General features: G+C 54.0%; 1 protein-coding gene across 1 annotated transcript; it reads right to left on the bottom strand.

Moving 5' to 3' along the window:
* Window positions 1–6,832: 6,832 nt before the first annotated feature.
* PIF1 (PIF1 5'-to-3' DNA helicase) lies at window positions 6,833–16,104 on the bottom strand. Its single transcript, XM_030930512.1, has 12 exons — window positions 15,531–16,104; window positions 13,602–13,734; window positions 13,390–13,515; window positions 12,481–12,634; window positions 12,281–12,395; window positions 12,096–12,202; window positions 10,956–11,095; window positions 10,228–10,334; window positions 9,371–9,458; window positions 9,060–9,205; window positions 7,750–7,941; window positions 6,833–7,537 (listed from the first exon to the last, which is right to left on the bottom strand). Exons 1-12 carry the CDS (start codon window positions 16,086–16,088, stop codon window positions 7,478–7,480), a joined length of 1,926 nt encoding a protein of 641 aa, XP_030786372.1. The 5' UTR covers window positions 16,089–16,104; the 3' UTR covers window positions 6,833–7,477.
* Between the last annotated feature and the right edge of the window lie 464 nt (window positions 16,105–16,568).

The following is a 16,568-nucleotide window of genomic DNA, read 5'->3' as shown; positions in this document are numbered from 1 at the left end:
GAGTTCGAGGCTGCAGCAAGCTCTGACTGCGTTGCTGCACTCCAACCTGGGTGACAGAGCTAGACCCTATCTCAAAAACAAAAACAAACCAAGAGGGTTAATGAGCACAAAGCAGATAATCTGATGGAAGACGATTTAAAACTTCCCTGCTCTACACTAACTCAGCCCCCACCTCCTGAAGTGTCCATGCACCCCCCATCTAAGCCCAGAGATTGGGAGACAAAGGCTCTGCGGGTCCCTGGGAAGGGACTAAATGACCAATTGGCGCCACCTAGTGGTCTATGGTGTGTGGGGAGCAGGCGGGCCCAGCTGCTCTGGGATTGGGGGTCAAGTAAGATCATCCGCCCAGTGCGGTTGGGAAAAATATACTAGGACCTCAGAAAGGATGAGGTCAGGCCTAGCTGGCACCCCACTGAAGACAGGGTGAAGGTGTGCACAGGGCACAGGGTTCTATTCTAGTTCCAGTTCTGCCACTAAGAACCTCTCCAGGCCTCAGCTACCTCCTCTGCAGAATGGGAGTAAAACATTCCCTACCTCTCAGGTCACAGTCCAAGCCTTTGTTCACTTATGAAACATTTAACAAAGCATCTGCTTTCAAAAGTCATCCTGCTGAGGGTTGTGAGGACACAAAGCCGTCTCAGCTGGGTCTCTCGGGATCAAGGGATCTGCTTCATCCTAGCAGGGAGGCTGACCTGTAAATTGCTCACTACCCTCAGATGCAGATCCCAGGGGACACTGAGGAGGGAGCATGAAGCATGGGAGGCAAGTGGAGGGACAGCAGGAAGTGGGACTCCCCCTCCAAGGGTGAATGTCTTTGAGAAGGGGCAGGAACTGTGACAAGTCAGGTCATAGGATTATCTTTCTGAGGGCCATCGCCTGACCCGTCCTGCCTGGCCCCCTGCCTGCCTGCCAGCTGGGGGCTGGATTGCCCTGGGCTGAGCCCCCTACTCCGGGCTCAGCCCCCTCAGGACCAGGCCAGCCTCCCCACACTACCACCTTGTCTTGCGTTGAGGCCTTTAAAGTGGACCATAGGTCCATCAGGGGTAGTTCACACCGCTGTGCATTTGCACTGTATAGCTCCTCTGTCCAAACGCCTTTCTCCAACTCGTTCACCTGGCAAACTCAACTCCAGCCTTCCTGTGGGAGAGTGGAGAGGAGAGTGGGAAATCCCCACAACTAGGAAGGAAACAGAAGTCAAGGGGTGCCCCCCGCCCCCATCAGCAGTGGCACAGCCTGTGAGAATGTGAAATATACATTTGGTCTTCATCCTCATTTCCTGGCATGCAACTCCTAAAATCCTTGGAATCTCCAAAGTGATAAGTGTCTTTTTGTATGCTGATGATTGCCTGATGGCCGTCTGCCCCTAGGCAGCTTCAGGATTGGGCTGGTCAACAGAAAGACCAGGGCGGGATTAGAGGGTTGGGACTTTCAGCCCCACCCTATGATCTCGGGGGAGGGGAGGGAGCTGAAAGTTAAGTTGATGGCCAATGGTTAATCAATCATGCCTACATAATGAATTCTCCATAAAAGGCCCAAAAGCAGAGGGTTCTAAGAGCTTCCGGATAGCTGAGCACGTGGAGATTACTGGAGGAACGCTTGCCTGGAGAGGGAAGCTCCACGTCCCTTCCCCCACGTATCGTTTTCTAATGAAGTGATAAACATGTTTCCCTGAGTTCTGTAACTCACTTTAGTAAATTAAACCCAGAGAGGGTGGTCTTGGGAACCCCAACTTAAAGCCAGTCGGTCAGAAGTTCCGGAGGCCGATACTTGTGACTGTCTGAAGGGGTTGTCAGTTTTGGGACTGAGCCCTCAACCTGTGGGATCTGAGGCTGCCTCCAGGTAGATAGCTTCAGAATTAAATTAGAGGACACCCAGCTAGTGTCCGCTATAGAATTGATTGCTTGTTTGTTGACGGGGAGAAATCCCTGCATTTGGTCACAGAAGTCTTCTCTCTGTGTTAATTGTTGCTGTTTAGAGAACAGAAAAAAGCAGTTGGAGTTTTTCCACCCACACCCTGCTACATGAGGGCAGCTTTCTTGGGCAGGTAGCAAGTCCTGGTCGCCGAAGGGTAACCTCTCTACTTTTCTCATTTCTTCATTCCCTTGCCCCTTTCCATGTGCTAGGTTTCTCTCTCTCTCTCTCTCTCTCTCTTTCTCTTTCTGTGTGTGTGTGTGTGTGTGTGTGTTGTTTTTTCTGTTTTGTTTTGTTTTGAGCTGGAGTCTCACCCTGTTACCCAGCCTGGGTTTCAACGGCATGATTGAAACTCACGCTCTCCGCTCACTGCACGCTCTCTGCTCACTATCTCCGCGCACTGCAACCTCTGCCTCCCGGCCTCAAGTAATCCTCCCACTTCAGCCTCCCGAGTACCTGGGACCACAGACACGCACCACCATGCCTGGTTAATTTTTTGTATTTTTGGTAGAAATGGGTCTCACCTTGTTGCCCAGGCTGGTTTCGAACTCCTGATTTCAAGTGATTTGCCCACCTCAGCCTCCCAAAGTGCCAGGATTACAGGTGCGAACCACCGTATATGGCCCTCCCTGTGCTTCTTTGCCTCAAATCCTGAAGCTACCTAAGGACAGAGTCTTTCCTGGCCTTTGCTTTTCAGGTCCAATTCCTTTTTTTTTTTTTTTGAGACAGAGGCTCGCTCTGTCACCCAGGCTGGAGTGCAGTGGCCAGATCTCAGCTCACTGCAAGCTCCGCCTCCTGGGTTCCCGCCATTCTCCTGGCTCAGCCTCCCGAGTAGCTGGGACTACAGGCACCTGCCACCTCGCCCGGCTAGTTTTTTGTATTTTTTTGTAGAGACGGGGTTTCACCGGGTTAGCCAGGATGGTCTCGATCTCCTGACCTCGTGATCCGCCCGTCTCGGCCTCCCAAAGTGCTGGGATTACAGGCTTGAGCCACCGCGCCCGGCCAGGTCCAATTCCTTGAGAGGCTGATGCTGAGGGGAAGGAGAGGCAGAGAGAAGGAGGGTTCCGTAGACTGGGGAGGGGCAAGTGATCAAAGGGTCCCCTGGGAGCACCGCAGGGAGGTGGCAGGGGCCCGCAGAGCCTGGCATGAGGTACCTGGAGAATCTCAGAAAGCCTCCCACCCCATCCCAGGGCCCAGGCTGAGTTACTGCCTGCGGATGGTGATCAGGGCAGGCCCTGAAGATGAGGGTGGCTCCTATAAGCCTCACTCTCATGGGACCCCGGGGATTGAGGAGCCCCCTGTCTGACTGAGATAGGGTTTCCCTACACCCCTTGGGGTACAGGCTCAAAGTTAAGTTAAATTAGGTGTCAAGAAAATAAAGAACCACCAGGTTTCTTGTACACCTCATGAAATAATCCACTATTGTGATGCTGGTGTGCAGGTCAGGAATGTCTGGAGCTCCCCTACCATATGGAACTCACCTGTCTTCTGGGGCCCTTCTAGAGAGCATCTTCACAATTAGAAGGGATTACTAAGGAGAGGACTTCCTGGCACCCAGGTAGTCTCATGAGAAAGACATCTTATATAGCAGAACAGATGCATATGAGACCAGGAAAAGCTGTGATCAGCTCCTGGGGAAGGGGAAGGGGCTGGGTGAGTGGGATGCCTCAGTCATGTGTGGAGGGTGGGGTCAGAGAGAGGAGTCCCAGGTGAGGATGCAGAAGATAACTGCATCACCGGACCCTCAGACATCCCCAGCAACCCCACCTTGGGGGATGATGGGAGAGTCATCCTGGGCAGAATCACAAGGCCCTCTTGCAGCCTGATGAAACATTCGGCGTCTTGCCAGTGGCCACAGGACTTGCGTGGGAGACCAAGGTCAACAAGCCCCATGCCCACCTTTAGGTCTGGACTGAGTCGGGGGAGGAGGTAGCAGAATGCAGAGCTCCTGCCCCTGGCAGCTATGCTTGGTGTCTGGTGGTGGCTGCAAAGGTCTTCCTGGGCTGACTGCTCCCAGCTCTACTGCCAGTGGCTCTAGCCTTTCTGATTTCTGTTTGTTTCCAAGCCTAGTTTTCTGGGCTTCGTATCAGTTCTTTGAGATAGCCAGTCATTATCTTCCTTTCCTGCTTCAATTATCCTGAGTCGGTTTCTCCTCTTTCTGTCCAAGAACTCCGAAGAGGCAGAGCTGTTAGAGAATATGAGATAGTGCTATCCGGGCTGAACTGGGTGGTCCCCAAACCGCGTGTTCAGTGAAGGAAAGAGTGAAAGAAGAAAGTGCAACCAGATTATAACTGCCCTGAGGGCAGGGCCTTAGTGTGACCTGCTCACAGATGGACTTGGGAGAAGGGATGTGTTGTATGGGGAAATTGGGAACATCTGAAATATAAATGGCATTTAAAGACCCCCATGGTTGCCCACTTGTTGTGGGGTAGGGGAAGGAGGTGTCACTCTGGTGTGCTTGTTTTCTGCTCCTAAGAGTGTCTTCTATTTGGAACAGAGAAAAGAGATTGTGCCACAGAAAAACAATTGACTCAGCCGGGTGCGTTGGGAGGCCGAGGTGGGCGGATCACAAGATCAAGAGATCGAGACCATCCTGACCAACATGGTGAAACCCCGTCTCTACTAAAAATACAAAAATTAGCTGGGTGTGGTGGCATGTGCCTGTAATCCCAGCTACTCGGGAGGCTGAGGCAGGAGAATCGCTTGAACCAGGGAGGCAGAGGTTGTGGTGAGCTGAGATCACGCCACTGCACTCCAGCACTCCAGCCTGGCAACAGAGCGAGACTCCATCTCTTTTTTTTTTTTTTTTTTTATACATTAAGTTCTAGGGTACATGTGCATAACATGCAGGTTTGTTACATATGTATACTTGTGCCATGTTGGTGTGCTGCACCCATCAACTCGTCAGCACCCATCAATTCGTCATTTATATCAGGTATAACTCCCAATGCAATCCCTCCCCTCTCCCCCCCGCGAGACTCCATCTCAAAAAAAAAAAAGAAATGACTCAAGGTCAGGGAGGGTACCACCACCATGCCTGGCTAATTTTTGTAGAGACAGGGTTTCACCGTGTTGGCCAGGCTGGTCTTGAACTCCTGACCTCAAGCCTCTGGAGTCCCTCCTGGACAGGGACTACAGGTGTACCACTGTGCCTGGCAAATTTTTGTTTTTGGGGTAGAGACGAGGGCTTCATGATGTTGCCCAGTCTGGTCTTGAACTCCTGGGCTCAAGCAATCCACCTGCCTTGGCCTCCCAATATGCTGGGCTTATAGGCATGAGCCACCGTATCTGACCATCTTTTTTTTTTTTTTTTTTTTTTTGAGACGGAGTCTCTCTCTGTTGCCCAGGCTGGAGTGCAGTGGCGCCATCTCAGCTCACTGCAAGCTCCACCTCCCGGGTTCACACCACTCTCCTGCCTCAGCCTCCAGGGTAGCAGGGACTACACGTGCCCGCCACCATGCCTGGCTAATTTTTTTGTATTTTTAGTAGAGACAGGGTTTCATGTGTTATCCAGGATGGTCTCGATCTCTGACCTCGTGATCTGCCCACCTCAGCCTCCCAAAGTGCTGGGATTACAGGCGTGAGCCACTGCGCCCGGCCCCGACCATCTTTTTTTTTTTTTTTTTTTTTTGAGGAGTCTCGCTCTGTCGCCCAGACTGGAGTGCAGTGGTGCAATCTCGGCTCACTGTAAGCTCCGCCTCCCGGGTTCACGCCATTCTCCTGCCTCAGCCTCCCGAGTAGCTGGGACTACAGGCGCCCGCCACCTCGCCCGGCTAGTTTTTTGTATTTTTAGTAGAGACGGGGTTTCACCATGTTAGCCAGGATGGTCTCGATCTCCTGACCTCGTGATCCGCCCGTCTCAGCCTCCCAAAGTGCTGGGATTACAGGCTTGAGCCACCGCGCCCAGCCCCGACCATCTTTTTTATGAATTTGACACTTGTAGCTGCCAATGCATGCCTCCACCATAACCCGTGTTTACCACCCAGAACTGATACCTTTTTGCTCACAAGCAGAGAATCTTAGTTTTAGCTAACCTATGAGGATCCCTGGGCAATTTCCATCAGGCTTTTTGAAAAACTGAAGTTAGTTTGTTGATGATCAGGTTCAAGCTGGGGAGATCAGCAAAGCTCAAACAGAAATTTCAACCGAGGCTCCTAGCAAATGCAGCAACACATAGGCCTGTTTGTTTCCCACCACGTGAATTCTCTAGTATGTCCTTGTCTGACTACTGGGTGATGGTAACTCACCTTCACCAAATGACAATGTCATTTCTTTTATTTTTGAGACAGAGTTTCGCTCTTGTTGCCCAGGCTGGAGTGCAATGGCATAATCTCGGCTCACCGCAACCTCTGCCTCCTGGATTCAAGCGAGTCTCCTGCCTCAGCCTCCTGAGTAGCTGAGATTACAGGCATGCACCACCATGCCTGGCTAATTTTGTATTTTTAGTAGAGACGGGGTTTCTCCATGTTAGGCTGGTCTCGAACTCCCGATCTCAGGTGATCCACCCTCCTCAGCCTCCCAGAGTGCTGGGATTACAGGCGTGAGCCACCATGCCCGGTGACAATGTCATTTTATTGCTAGGCACCAACATCAGATAACTCAGCTTTTAAACCTAGCTGGGCGAGGTGGTGGGCGCCTGTAGTCCCAGCTACTCGGGAGGCTGAGGCAGGAGAATGGCGTAAACCCGGGAGGTGGAGCTTGCAGTGAGCTGAGATCCGGCCACTGCACTCCAACCTGGGTGGCAGAGCAAGACTCCGTCTCAAAAAAAAAAAAAAAAAAAAAAAGATAACTCAGCTTTTCAAATGACCAGTGATACTAAGACCACCCCACAGAAGGTTGTGATTTCAGCCACTGTGGCCTAAGCAAATGCCTGTGTGCACGTGCACAAGTGAGAGGGAGACAGAGGAGGCAAGAGGCACAGTTTTTACACAATTCTCTATTTGTCCAAAATAAATACAACCTGAGAACATCCATTTCAATGTCCCCAAACACTATTTATTCCCTGAAAAAGCAGCTTAAAATATAGGTGCACATTTTGCAGCTTATGTTCTTCAGTTAGGCTCTGAAGGGTGTTTGTTCTGGGCTGGGCTAGGCTGGGCCTAGCCGTGGAGATATACCTAAGTTCCGTTCTCTGTTTGGAGGCTGTACCCAGCCTGAGTCCCCCCCAGGTCACCCCCGAGAGCCCTGATGCTGCTTCCGGAGCACCTGTCTTCATTGCCTCTCCCTTCTGCAGCCCGAAAGGAGGGATGTTCAGGACTCTGCAGCTCTGTGTCCAGCCCTTGCAGAGAGCTTTGTCCTCTGACACCAGCTACCACACAGGCTCTTTCTTAACTGGCATAGAAAGGGTTACTTCTGACCCTGAAGCAACTCACCCAGGGCAAAGTGAAGCACAGCTGGTACACGGGTTTAAAGCACTCTCCCTTTAACCCTGCCAGGAGGCTGAGAGCCCCTAAAAAATACAGAAGGGGACACTGCCCGCCTCCTCCAGTTATTCCCTGGGGCCCTGGCCCACTAGGGAGCAGGAGGACAGGGAGGCCACCCTTTGTCTTCTCTTTGCAGGTGAGGCTCAGAGGTTTGGGTCCACGTTCTCCTGGTCTGAGGCTGCCTCATCATCATCTGGGGACTCCTGGATCAGAGCCAGAGAAGCCCAGTCATGGGCTTGTGCTGTTCCCCAGGGCCTTAACCTGGGGGCCAGCATCTCTTTCCTCTTGCCCTCACCCCCAAAGAAGCCAGTAGAGGGCTCTCCTGCCCCCACCTCAGGTCCCACTGGGCCCTCCCTCTGTCCTAGCTCCCACCCCACCTATGGCCATAGCCCACCATTAGATGACTCCCTCTCACCAGACTGAGGCCCCTGCCCCTCTGCAGGGTGGCATAGAAGTGCAGCACACGGGGGTCACAGCGAACTGCCATAGGGTCAAAGTCCAGCACACGTAGGCCCTGCAGGCTGCGGGCCCGGGAAAGGGCCACGTAGGCCTGGCCACTGGCAAACACACGGCCCAGAGAAATCTCCACACAATCCAGGGTCATGCCCTGGGGGATGCAGGGACAGAGATGGAGCCAGCTCAGCCTGAAGTCCCTTGCCCTGAAGGGCCTGACCCTTTACCAGCCCTGCTACTGCCCCTGGATCTCCTTGTCCAGTCCAGAGAGTCTCTAGACAGAGGGAGAGCATGACAGCAGGTGGCTGTCTGAGTAGGAAGGGGACTGGGGGACACAGATCCAGGTAAGAGTTGAGGGATGGAGTGAAAGAAGAGCTCAGGCTCTGGGTCAGACAGGCGTGGAGCTGAATCCAGGCTGCCACTCACTAACTGTGTGACATGGGACATGTTCCTTAACCTCTCTGAGCTCTGGTTTTTTTCTGTGCAAAACAGTATTGATTATTCATTATATCTACACTTTATACAATGGTTGTATACAATTTATACAATTTAACGTATCTAGTAGTGGCTTAGAAAATGGTGGGGAAAAAAAAAGTGCATTTGTTTTTTTACAGGCGGGTACAGTGGCTTACGCCTGTAATCCCAGCACTTTGGGAGGCCGAGGCGGGCGGATCACGAGGTCAGGAGATCGAGACCATCCTGGCTAACACGGTGAAACCCCGTCTCTGCTGAAAATACAAAAAATTAGCCGGGTGTGGTGGTGGGCGTCTGTAGTCCCAGGTACTCGGGAGGCTGAGGCAGGAGAATGGCATGAACCCGGGAGGCAGAGCTTGCAGTGAGCGGAGATCACGTCACTGCACTCCAGCCTGGGGGACAGAGCAAGTCTCAAAAAAAAAAAAAAGATACATAGGCTGGGCATGGTGGCTCACACCTGTAATCCCAGCACTTTGGGAGGCTGAGGTGGGTGAATCATAAGGTCAGGAGATTGAGGCCATCCTGCCCAACAAGGTGAAACCTCATCTTTACTAAAAATACAAAAATTAGGCATGGTGGCATGTGCCTGTAGTCCCAGCTACTCAGGAGGCTGAGGCAGGAGAATAGCTTGAACTCGGGAGGCGGAGGTTGCAGTGAGCCAAGATCACGCCACTGCACTCCAACCTGGGCAACAGAGCAAGACTGTCTCAAAAAAAAAAAAAAAAAAAGACACATAGACCCCAACATGCCTGACCTCCTTCTGCCTGCCCTGTCCCCACCCCCAACACCGGTGCTCACTTGGCTCTTGTGGATAGACATCGCCCAGGCCAGCTGGAGGGGCAGCTGCTGCCGGCTGAGGAGCTGGTTCCTGGTGGCCTGCACCGTCCAGCGGTCAGCGCGGATGATCTCAGTGACTCCACACAGGAACCGCACCTGGGGTAGCCCTAAGGAGGGCATGGAGCAGTCCAACTTTAGCTCTGCTTCAGGGCTCTGATGTGAGGAGCAAGGAGCCTTCGGAGCTTTCCTTCCTAGTGTTTTTCTCCCCCCACCATTCCGGGGGCCATGCTGCAAACCCTGTAGTAGGACTGCCATCTCCTCCCAACACTTACCTCTCCCTTCTGCCTCGAACCCGACTACCACCCCTCGGGCGCCATTCACCAGGCCCCGAGACACCGATAGGTTTTTGACCAGCATCACCTGCAAGGAAGAGAGAGGAATGGACAGCAGCCCCCCTACCCATGCCTGGTCTTAGCTTAGCCATCGCTGTTCTCAGAGGCTGAGGGCAGGGAGTTGTCACAGGGACACTGAATCCCAGTCCTTAGCTCTGCCACTGGCTGCCTGTGACCCCTGTGGCAAGTTGCCTTATCTTCCGCAGTCCCAGTTTTCCTTTATGTCCAAGAGGAATAATATTTGCTCCATTTGCCCCAGAAGGAGGTGGTAAGGGATCAATAAGGCAACCTCTATCACAGGGCTTTGAAAATATCGGCTCTGTTATAGGTACATGTATGGACCACAAATCTTGAGGGATGGGCTCTAGGTCCTGCCACCCTCTCAGATACACTGTGCATGTATTTTCCCCTTGGGTGACCTAAGGAAAATCTTCTGCCCACCCCTAACATCGGGGGAGGAATCAGGACTCTCCCATTTATAAAGTATACTACAGAAGACAGCTTGTGTGGGGTAGGTATTTCATTCCCCATTTTTAGGGATGAGGGGACAGAGCTTCAGCAAGGGAAAGAAACTTGCCCAAAACAACACTGTTTAGAGGACCTCCTGGTGTAGGTAGAGAAAAACAGTAGAAAGCTGAAGATGGGAAGGTGGGTAGGAACAGGAGGCAGGGAGGTTTTCAGTGTGGTCAAAGCTGGACCCACTGGCTGTAGAGTGGCGTAGGCAGAGGGATAGGGATTAGCAAGGCCCATGCGGGACAGCCGAAGCTCCCAGGGGCTAGGCCCTGCGTCCCACTCACCTGGGCCCCCAGCTTTAGTTGAAGGAGCTGGCTAACGGGACACTGGGCATCCAGGATACTGGCCAGCTCAGGGTTGCTGTCCATAGCCTCAAATCTGTGTACCTTACCTGGAGAAAAAGAGTTGAGCAAGCAGATCACAAATCACTGACTTGTAACTCAGTATCCCAAAAAAGACTTTTTTTTAAATTTTTTTAATTTTTTATTTTTTGAGATGGAGTTTCGCTCTGTCACCCAGGCTGGAGTATAATCGCACGATCTCGGCTCACTGCAACCTCTGCCTCTTGGGTTCAAGCAATTCTCCTGCCTCAGCCTCCCGAGTAGCTGGGATTACAGGCGCCCACTAACACACCTAGCTAATGTTTTTGTATTTTTAGTAGAGACGGGGTTTTTCCATGTTGGGCAGGCTGGTCTTGAATGCCTGACTTCAGGTCATCTGCCTGCCTTGGCTTCCCAAAGTGCTGGGATTACAGTGAGCCACTGTGCCCAGCCTCCAAAAAAAAACTGTTAGACCAGAGCATAGGGGTAGGGAGTAGAGGCAGCGCAGGCCTGAGGGGCTGTGGAATTTAGTTCATCATACCTCTCAAAGTCACAGTTGCATTTGCAAATATAAGGATCTTTATGACTACAGAGGTTGGGGGCCTAGGACCCAGAGGCCCAGGTTGCCTGGGGGCCACATCTGCTTATAACCCTTCCTAGCTGGTCTTGCCCAGCCCAGGCTCCCTGCTCACCTGGCAGCTCCTGAAGCCGCCTCTCGTTGGTGAGGGCCACGTCATCCTGGTGGGTGCAGAGCCTCGTGGCCACAATCCCATCTCTTCCCACCTTGTGGGAAGCTGTGGCCTGGAGCTGGTGGGTCACCTCATCTGAACACCTGTGGGGGCTGGACTGTCAGGGCAGAGCCCACCTGTGCAGCAGGGAAGGTGGGAACATGGGCAGGATGGTTCAAGCAGCAGGCCATGGGTCAGGCCTTGGGACTGGAAGAGGGCACCAGGGAATAGTTTCTGCCCCCTCAAGCTGGCCAACCTGTCCCCTCCAAACTTGGACCCCAAACATGGGGAATAAGGAGGGGCAGGGTACTGAGCTTTGATCACAGGTGGGCACCCTTCCCTGTGCTGCCCCAGGTCAGAACTGGCCACCCTCCCACCCCAAAATGCTCCGGAGGAAGTTGGCTGTGATGAATGAGCACAGGCAGGAGATTTGCAGGACCCAGATTGGCCTCCAGGGTACAATCTTCTGTCTACTTGCCTGCTACCTTGGGTGAAAAATCTAGCTTATGTTTCTTTCTTCTTTTTTTTTTTTTTTTTGAGACGAGTCTCGCTCTGTCACCAGACTGCAGTGCAGTGGCATGATCTCAGCTCACTGCAACCTCTGCTTCCTGGGTTTAAGTGATTCTCCTGCCTCAGCCTCCCAAGTAGCTGGGACTACAGGCGCGTGCCACCACACCCAGCTAATTTTTGTATTTTTAGTAGATACTGGGTTTCACCAGGTTGGCCAGGCCGGTCTCAAACTCCTGACCTCGTGATCCACCTGCCACAGCCTCCCAAAGTGCTAGGATTACAGGTGTGAGCCACTGCGCCCACCCCCTGACACCTACTTAATGCCAGGCCTTGTGCTAGGTGATGGAGACCCAACCCTGAGGGAGGCTGGGTCCCGACACTCACAGGGCGACCATCTCCTATGGGGCCATGAAGGTCCTGACTACAGTCCATCCTGAGTTGCTCAGTGCCATGCCCAAGGCTCCTTTTCCTGCATGGAGTGCTTGCTCCTCAGGGTAACCATTCTCCCCTTTCCCTGGGTCCCTCCCTGTGTTCCACTGTGGCCCATGCTTGGATCCTCATCCCATAGCCCCTTCCCCATCCAACAGAGCTCACCTGCCCAGCCTCACAGCCTGCAGTAGAGAGATGAAGGTCTGATCTGCCTGCCTCCACACCTTGGTCAGCTCCAGGGTCACTGGCACACACCTCTTCCAGCTCTTGGCCTGATGGGAGCAGGGTGGGGGTGGGTCAAGGAGCAGAGCAGACCCCTAAGGAGAGCAGAGCTAGGAGGTGAGTAGTACCTGGAAGCAGAACCGTGGGGGCTGGGGGCCCTTGGTCACAGGTGGCAGCTGTAGAAAGTCCCCACAGATGATGAGCTGGATCCCTCCAAATGGCTTGTTCTGCTGCCGGACAGCTCTGGAGAGGAGCGTGGGGTGCTTTAGGGGCACACGGAAGACCACCAGGTCCCAGTTTTCACCTGCTGCCCTCTGAACATACTGACCTGGCCACGGCCTCCAGTTTGTCAAACAGGTCTGCCTCCACCATTGAGATCTCGTCAATGACCAACCGCTGGCAGTTCAGCCAGCCCTGCCGCACGCCTGGCCTTTGGGCCAGGGCCACACACTGGGCTAGAGGAGCCTGGCCTGAGCCGATGCCTGTGAGTGACACTGTTTAGCCTGAGCTAATACCCAAACCCTCTCGCTCTCTCCCTCTTTTTTTTTTTTTTTTTTTTTTTTTTTTTGAGAGAAGGTCTCTCTCTGTCGCCCAGGCTGAAGTGCAGTGGCATGATCTTGGCTCACTATAACCTTGGCCTCATGGGCTCAAGCAATCCTCCCACCTCAACCTCCATAGTAGCTGGGGCTACAGGCACACACCACCATGCTCAGCTAATTTTTTTTTTGAGACAGAGTGTAGCTCTGTCACCCAGGCTCGAGTGCAGTGACGCAATCTTGGCTCACTGCAAGCTCTGCCTCCCGGGTTCATGCTATTCTCTCGCCTCAGCCTCCGGAGTAGCTGGGACTACAGACACTTGCCACCATGCCTGGCTAATTTTTTTGTATTTTTAGTAGAGATGGGGTTTCACCATGTTAGCCAGGATGGTCTCGATCTCCTGACCTTGTGATCCACCCGCCTCGGCCTCCCAAAGTGTTGGGATTACAGGTGTGAGCCACTGCGCCCGGCCGCTAATTTTTAAATTTTGTGGAGACGGGGTCTCACTGTGTTGGCCAGGCTGGTCTCAAACTCCTGGGCTCAAGCGATCCTCCCACCTTGGCCTCCTGAAGTTCTGGGATTACAGGCATGAGCCACCGCGCCCAGCCCCCCAAAACCCCCTCTTAATGCAGACGTCCCCTCTCTCCCTTCCCAGAAGCTGGGCTTGCTCTTAGCTCAAGCCCTAGTGGTTTCCACTTACCTGCAAAGGCATGGAGGGTGGTGCCCCCGATGTGGCAGGCTGCCACCCCAGTGCTGGCAGTGGCCACAGTGCCTGTGGGGGGCAGTGAGCCCAGGATTCGCTTCAGGAGATATGACTTCCCTGTTCCTGGACAGGGACAAAGTTAGACAGGTCTCCCTGTTCCTCTATCCCACCCCACCACTGTCCCCCTACCTCCTTTCTGCTCCCACTACCTGCACTCCCAGTGAAAAAGATGCTCTGGCCTTTCAGGACGGCCCTCAGCACAGCAGCTTGTTCTTCAGAAAGCTGTGGCTTGGTGGAGGGCAAGCTCAGCCTCTTCACAGGCAGGGGCCACCTTGGGGCTTCCTGGGAGGAATAGAGCTATCTCAGAACATCCTCCCACCGGCTAGCCATTGCCCCCACCCTTCTTGGCCCACGTTCAGTGCTGGGCCTGGTAACCCTTTGTCCTCTGCTGCCTTCATTCCTGGAGCTCTTGGGTTCACCTGGAGAGCTTGCCAGCAACTATTGGAGTCTCTATCTCTCCCTGTGCCCTGAAGACCCCCATTGTCTAGTCCTGGACAGAACATCCCAGTGGGGTCCAGACCCTCCCTCAGCTCCTTCCCCTGGGTTCCCTAATCCTTCTTGTCCTGTCACCTAAGTTTCTCTTCCTACCACAAACCTGTTTCTCACATCAAAACACCCAAGCAAAACCCTGCCTAGCCAGGGCCCCTTCTTGTCCTATCTCTGTCCTCTCACCAGCTTAGTGTCAAACCCTGGTGGTCTATGATTCACCCGCCCCAGCCCACAAAAATTGTCAAACCCACCAGACTGCTCCCCTCATCTGCTTCAACTGTTGGCTGCCCAGGACACGAATGACCACTTCACTGTCTCCATAAGCTCCTCTCCTCTGGGCCTACTATCCTCTCCCAGCATTCCTTCTGGAGTCTCCTTTCCAAGCCTTCTCTGTTTTTTTTCTCTTTTTTTTTTTTTTTTTTTTTTTTGAGGCGGAGTCTCCCTCTGCCGCCCAGGCTGGAGTGCAGTGGCGCGATCTCGGCTCACTGCAAGCTCCGCCTCCCGGGTTCACGCCATTCTCCTGCCTCAGCCTGCTGAGTAGCTGGGACTACAGGCGCCCGACACCGCGCCTGGCTAATTGTTTTGTATTTTTAGTAGAGACGGGGTTTCACCATGGTCTCGATCTCCTGACCTTGTGATCCGCCCGCCTCAGCCTCCCAAAGTGCTGGGATTACAGGCGTGAGCCACCGCGCCCGGCTCTTTTTTTTTTTTTTTTTTTTTTTTTTTTTTTGAGATAGAGTCTGGCTCTGTTGCCCAGGCTGGAGTGCAGTGGCCGGATCTCAGCTCACTGCAAGCTCCGCCTCCCGGGTTTACGCCATTCTCCTGCCTCAGCCTCCCGAGTAGCTGGGACTACAGGCGCCTGCCACCTCGCCCGGCTAGTTTTTTGTATTTTTTAGTAGAGACGGGGTTTCACCGTGTTAGCCAGGATGGTCTCGATCTCCTGACCTCGTGATCCGCCCGTCTTGGCCTCCCAAAGTGCTGGGATTACAGGCTTGAGCCACTGCACCCAGCTTCTTCTTCTTTTTTTTTTTTTTTTTTTTTTTTTTTTTTGAGGAAGAGTCTTGCTCTGTCGCCCAGGCTGGAGTGCAGTAGCGCGATCTAGGCTCATTGCAAGCTCTGCCTCCCGGGTTCAAGCTATTCTCCTGCCTCAGCCTCCCAAGTAGCTGGGATTACAGGCGCCCGCCACCAAGCCTGGCTAATTTTTGTATTTTTAGTAGAGACGAGGTTTCACCATGTTGGCCAGGCTGGCCGCAGAACTCCTAACCTTAGGTGATCCGCCCACTTTAGCCTCCCAAAGTGCTGGGATTACAGGCGTGAGCCACCATGCCTGGCCTCTGCTTTCTCTTCTAATGTAGCCAGGTCCCATTTCCTGTTTTGACTTACACCATCTCAGGGGTTACACTATAACGACCACAGGCACAATTTCCACACCCCTGTCATACTCAGATGTCAGATGCGTATCTGAGATAACCAGCAGCGCCCTCAAATACCCACACAGGTTTTCCCCCAAACTTGGGTCTCTAGGTCTCTTCCATCTTAAAAGAATGGCACATCCACTCCTAAAGGTGTCCCCTCTTTCCCGTCCTCACTGTGCTAGGCTCGGTCCCAGTCTGGGGCTCCGCAGGCCGCTTCACCAGCGTAGTGTCCGGAACCCGGGTGGCCGCCCCGAGCCGCCGCTCCTCGGGCTGCACAGGGCTGATGGTGACGAAGTCGCGGGGCCTTGGGCCCAGCAGCTGTGCTCTGGCGGAGGCCGGCCCGGGACCCGGGGCCGCAGCCAGTTTGAGGCGCAATGTGCGCAGGAAGCGGCGCAGGCGGTCTGGGGGGCAGTCCGAGAGCAGCAGCTGCACTGCGCCGGCCCCGGGGACGCCGTGGGCGGGGAGCCGCAGGGTGCTGCGCCCTGCCCCGGCGAAACGCGTGAAGAGGCGCGCGGCGCGCAGAGGGAAGCAGCGCGGCCGCCCCGCGGGCCCTGGCGCTTGTAGCCGCAGCATCAACTCGCGGCGCTCGTTGCGACCCAGGCTCAGCTTCGCGGTGCGCAGCGCCTGGCGCCTTCGCGGCTGCCCGCCCGGGCTCAGCTCCTCCACAGCCACGCGGCACCGCAGCTCCGAGTCCTCGTATTCCCCTGCCGCCGTCTCCATGCCCGACAGCATTGCCACCGCCTCTGCAGGTCTGCGAAGACACCGGAGCACAGTGGTCCTGAGGATTCAGGGACGTAATGGATGCTATAGGGGACGTAATGGGTGCTATAAAGGACGCGACAGGGAGCAAGGTCAAGGCCGTACAGGATCACGAGGACTGTCACTGGTAACACGAGGAGGTCACAGAGACGGAGAAAGGGCTTTGGGCTAACCGAAAATCCACTCTTAGAATGTACGCTGGGCCGGGCGTGGTGGCTCACGCTTGTAATCCCAGCACTTTGGGAGGCTAAAGTGGGCGGATCACTTGAGGTTAGGAGCTCTGAGACCAGCTTGGCCAACACGGTGAAACCTCGTCTCTACTAAAAATACAAAAATTAGCCGGGCGTGGTGGCGGGCGCTTGTAATTCCAGCACTTTGGGAGGCTGAGGAAGATAGCTTGAGCCCAGGAGCTGGAGACCATCCTGGGCAAGAGTGATACCCTCTAATTAAAAA

The sequence above is a fragment of the Rhinopithecus roxellana genome, chromosome 5 (assembly GCF_007565055.1).
Source record: "Rhinopithecus roxellana isolate Shanxi Qingling chromosome 5, ASM756505v1, whole genome shotgun sequence".
In the NCBI taxonomy this organism is placed as follows: domain Eukaryota; kingdom Metazoa; phylum Chordata; class Mammalia; order Primates; family Cercopithecidae; genus Rhinopithecus; species Rhinopithecus roxellana.
The sequence above is the reverse complement of the archived record's forward strand: the minus strand, read 5'-3'. Positions and strand labels throughout refer to the sequence as shown.

Coding starts and splice junctions, on each gene's coding strand:
- PIF1 (XM_030930512.1), bottom strand. CDS start 16,088: ATGCTGTCGGGCATGGAGACGGCGGCAGGGGAATACGAGGACTCGGAG. Junction 12,203..12,280: donor CCCCACGGTTCTGCTTCCAG/GTACTACTCACC, acceptor TGCTCCCATCAG/GCCAAGAGCTGGAAGAGGTG. Junction 9,206..9,370: donor GTTCGAGGCAGAAGGGAGAG/GTAAGTGTTGGG, acceptor TGCCCTCCTTAG/GGCTACCCCAGGTGCGGTTC.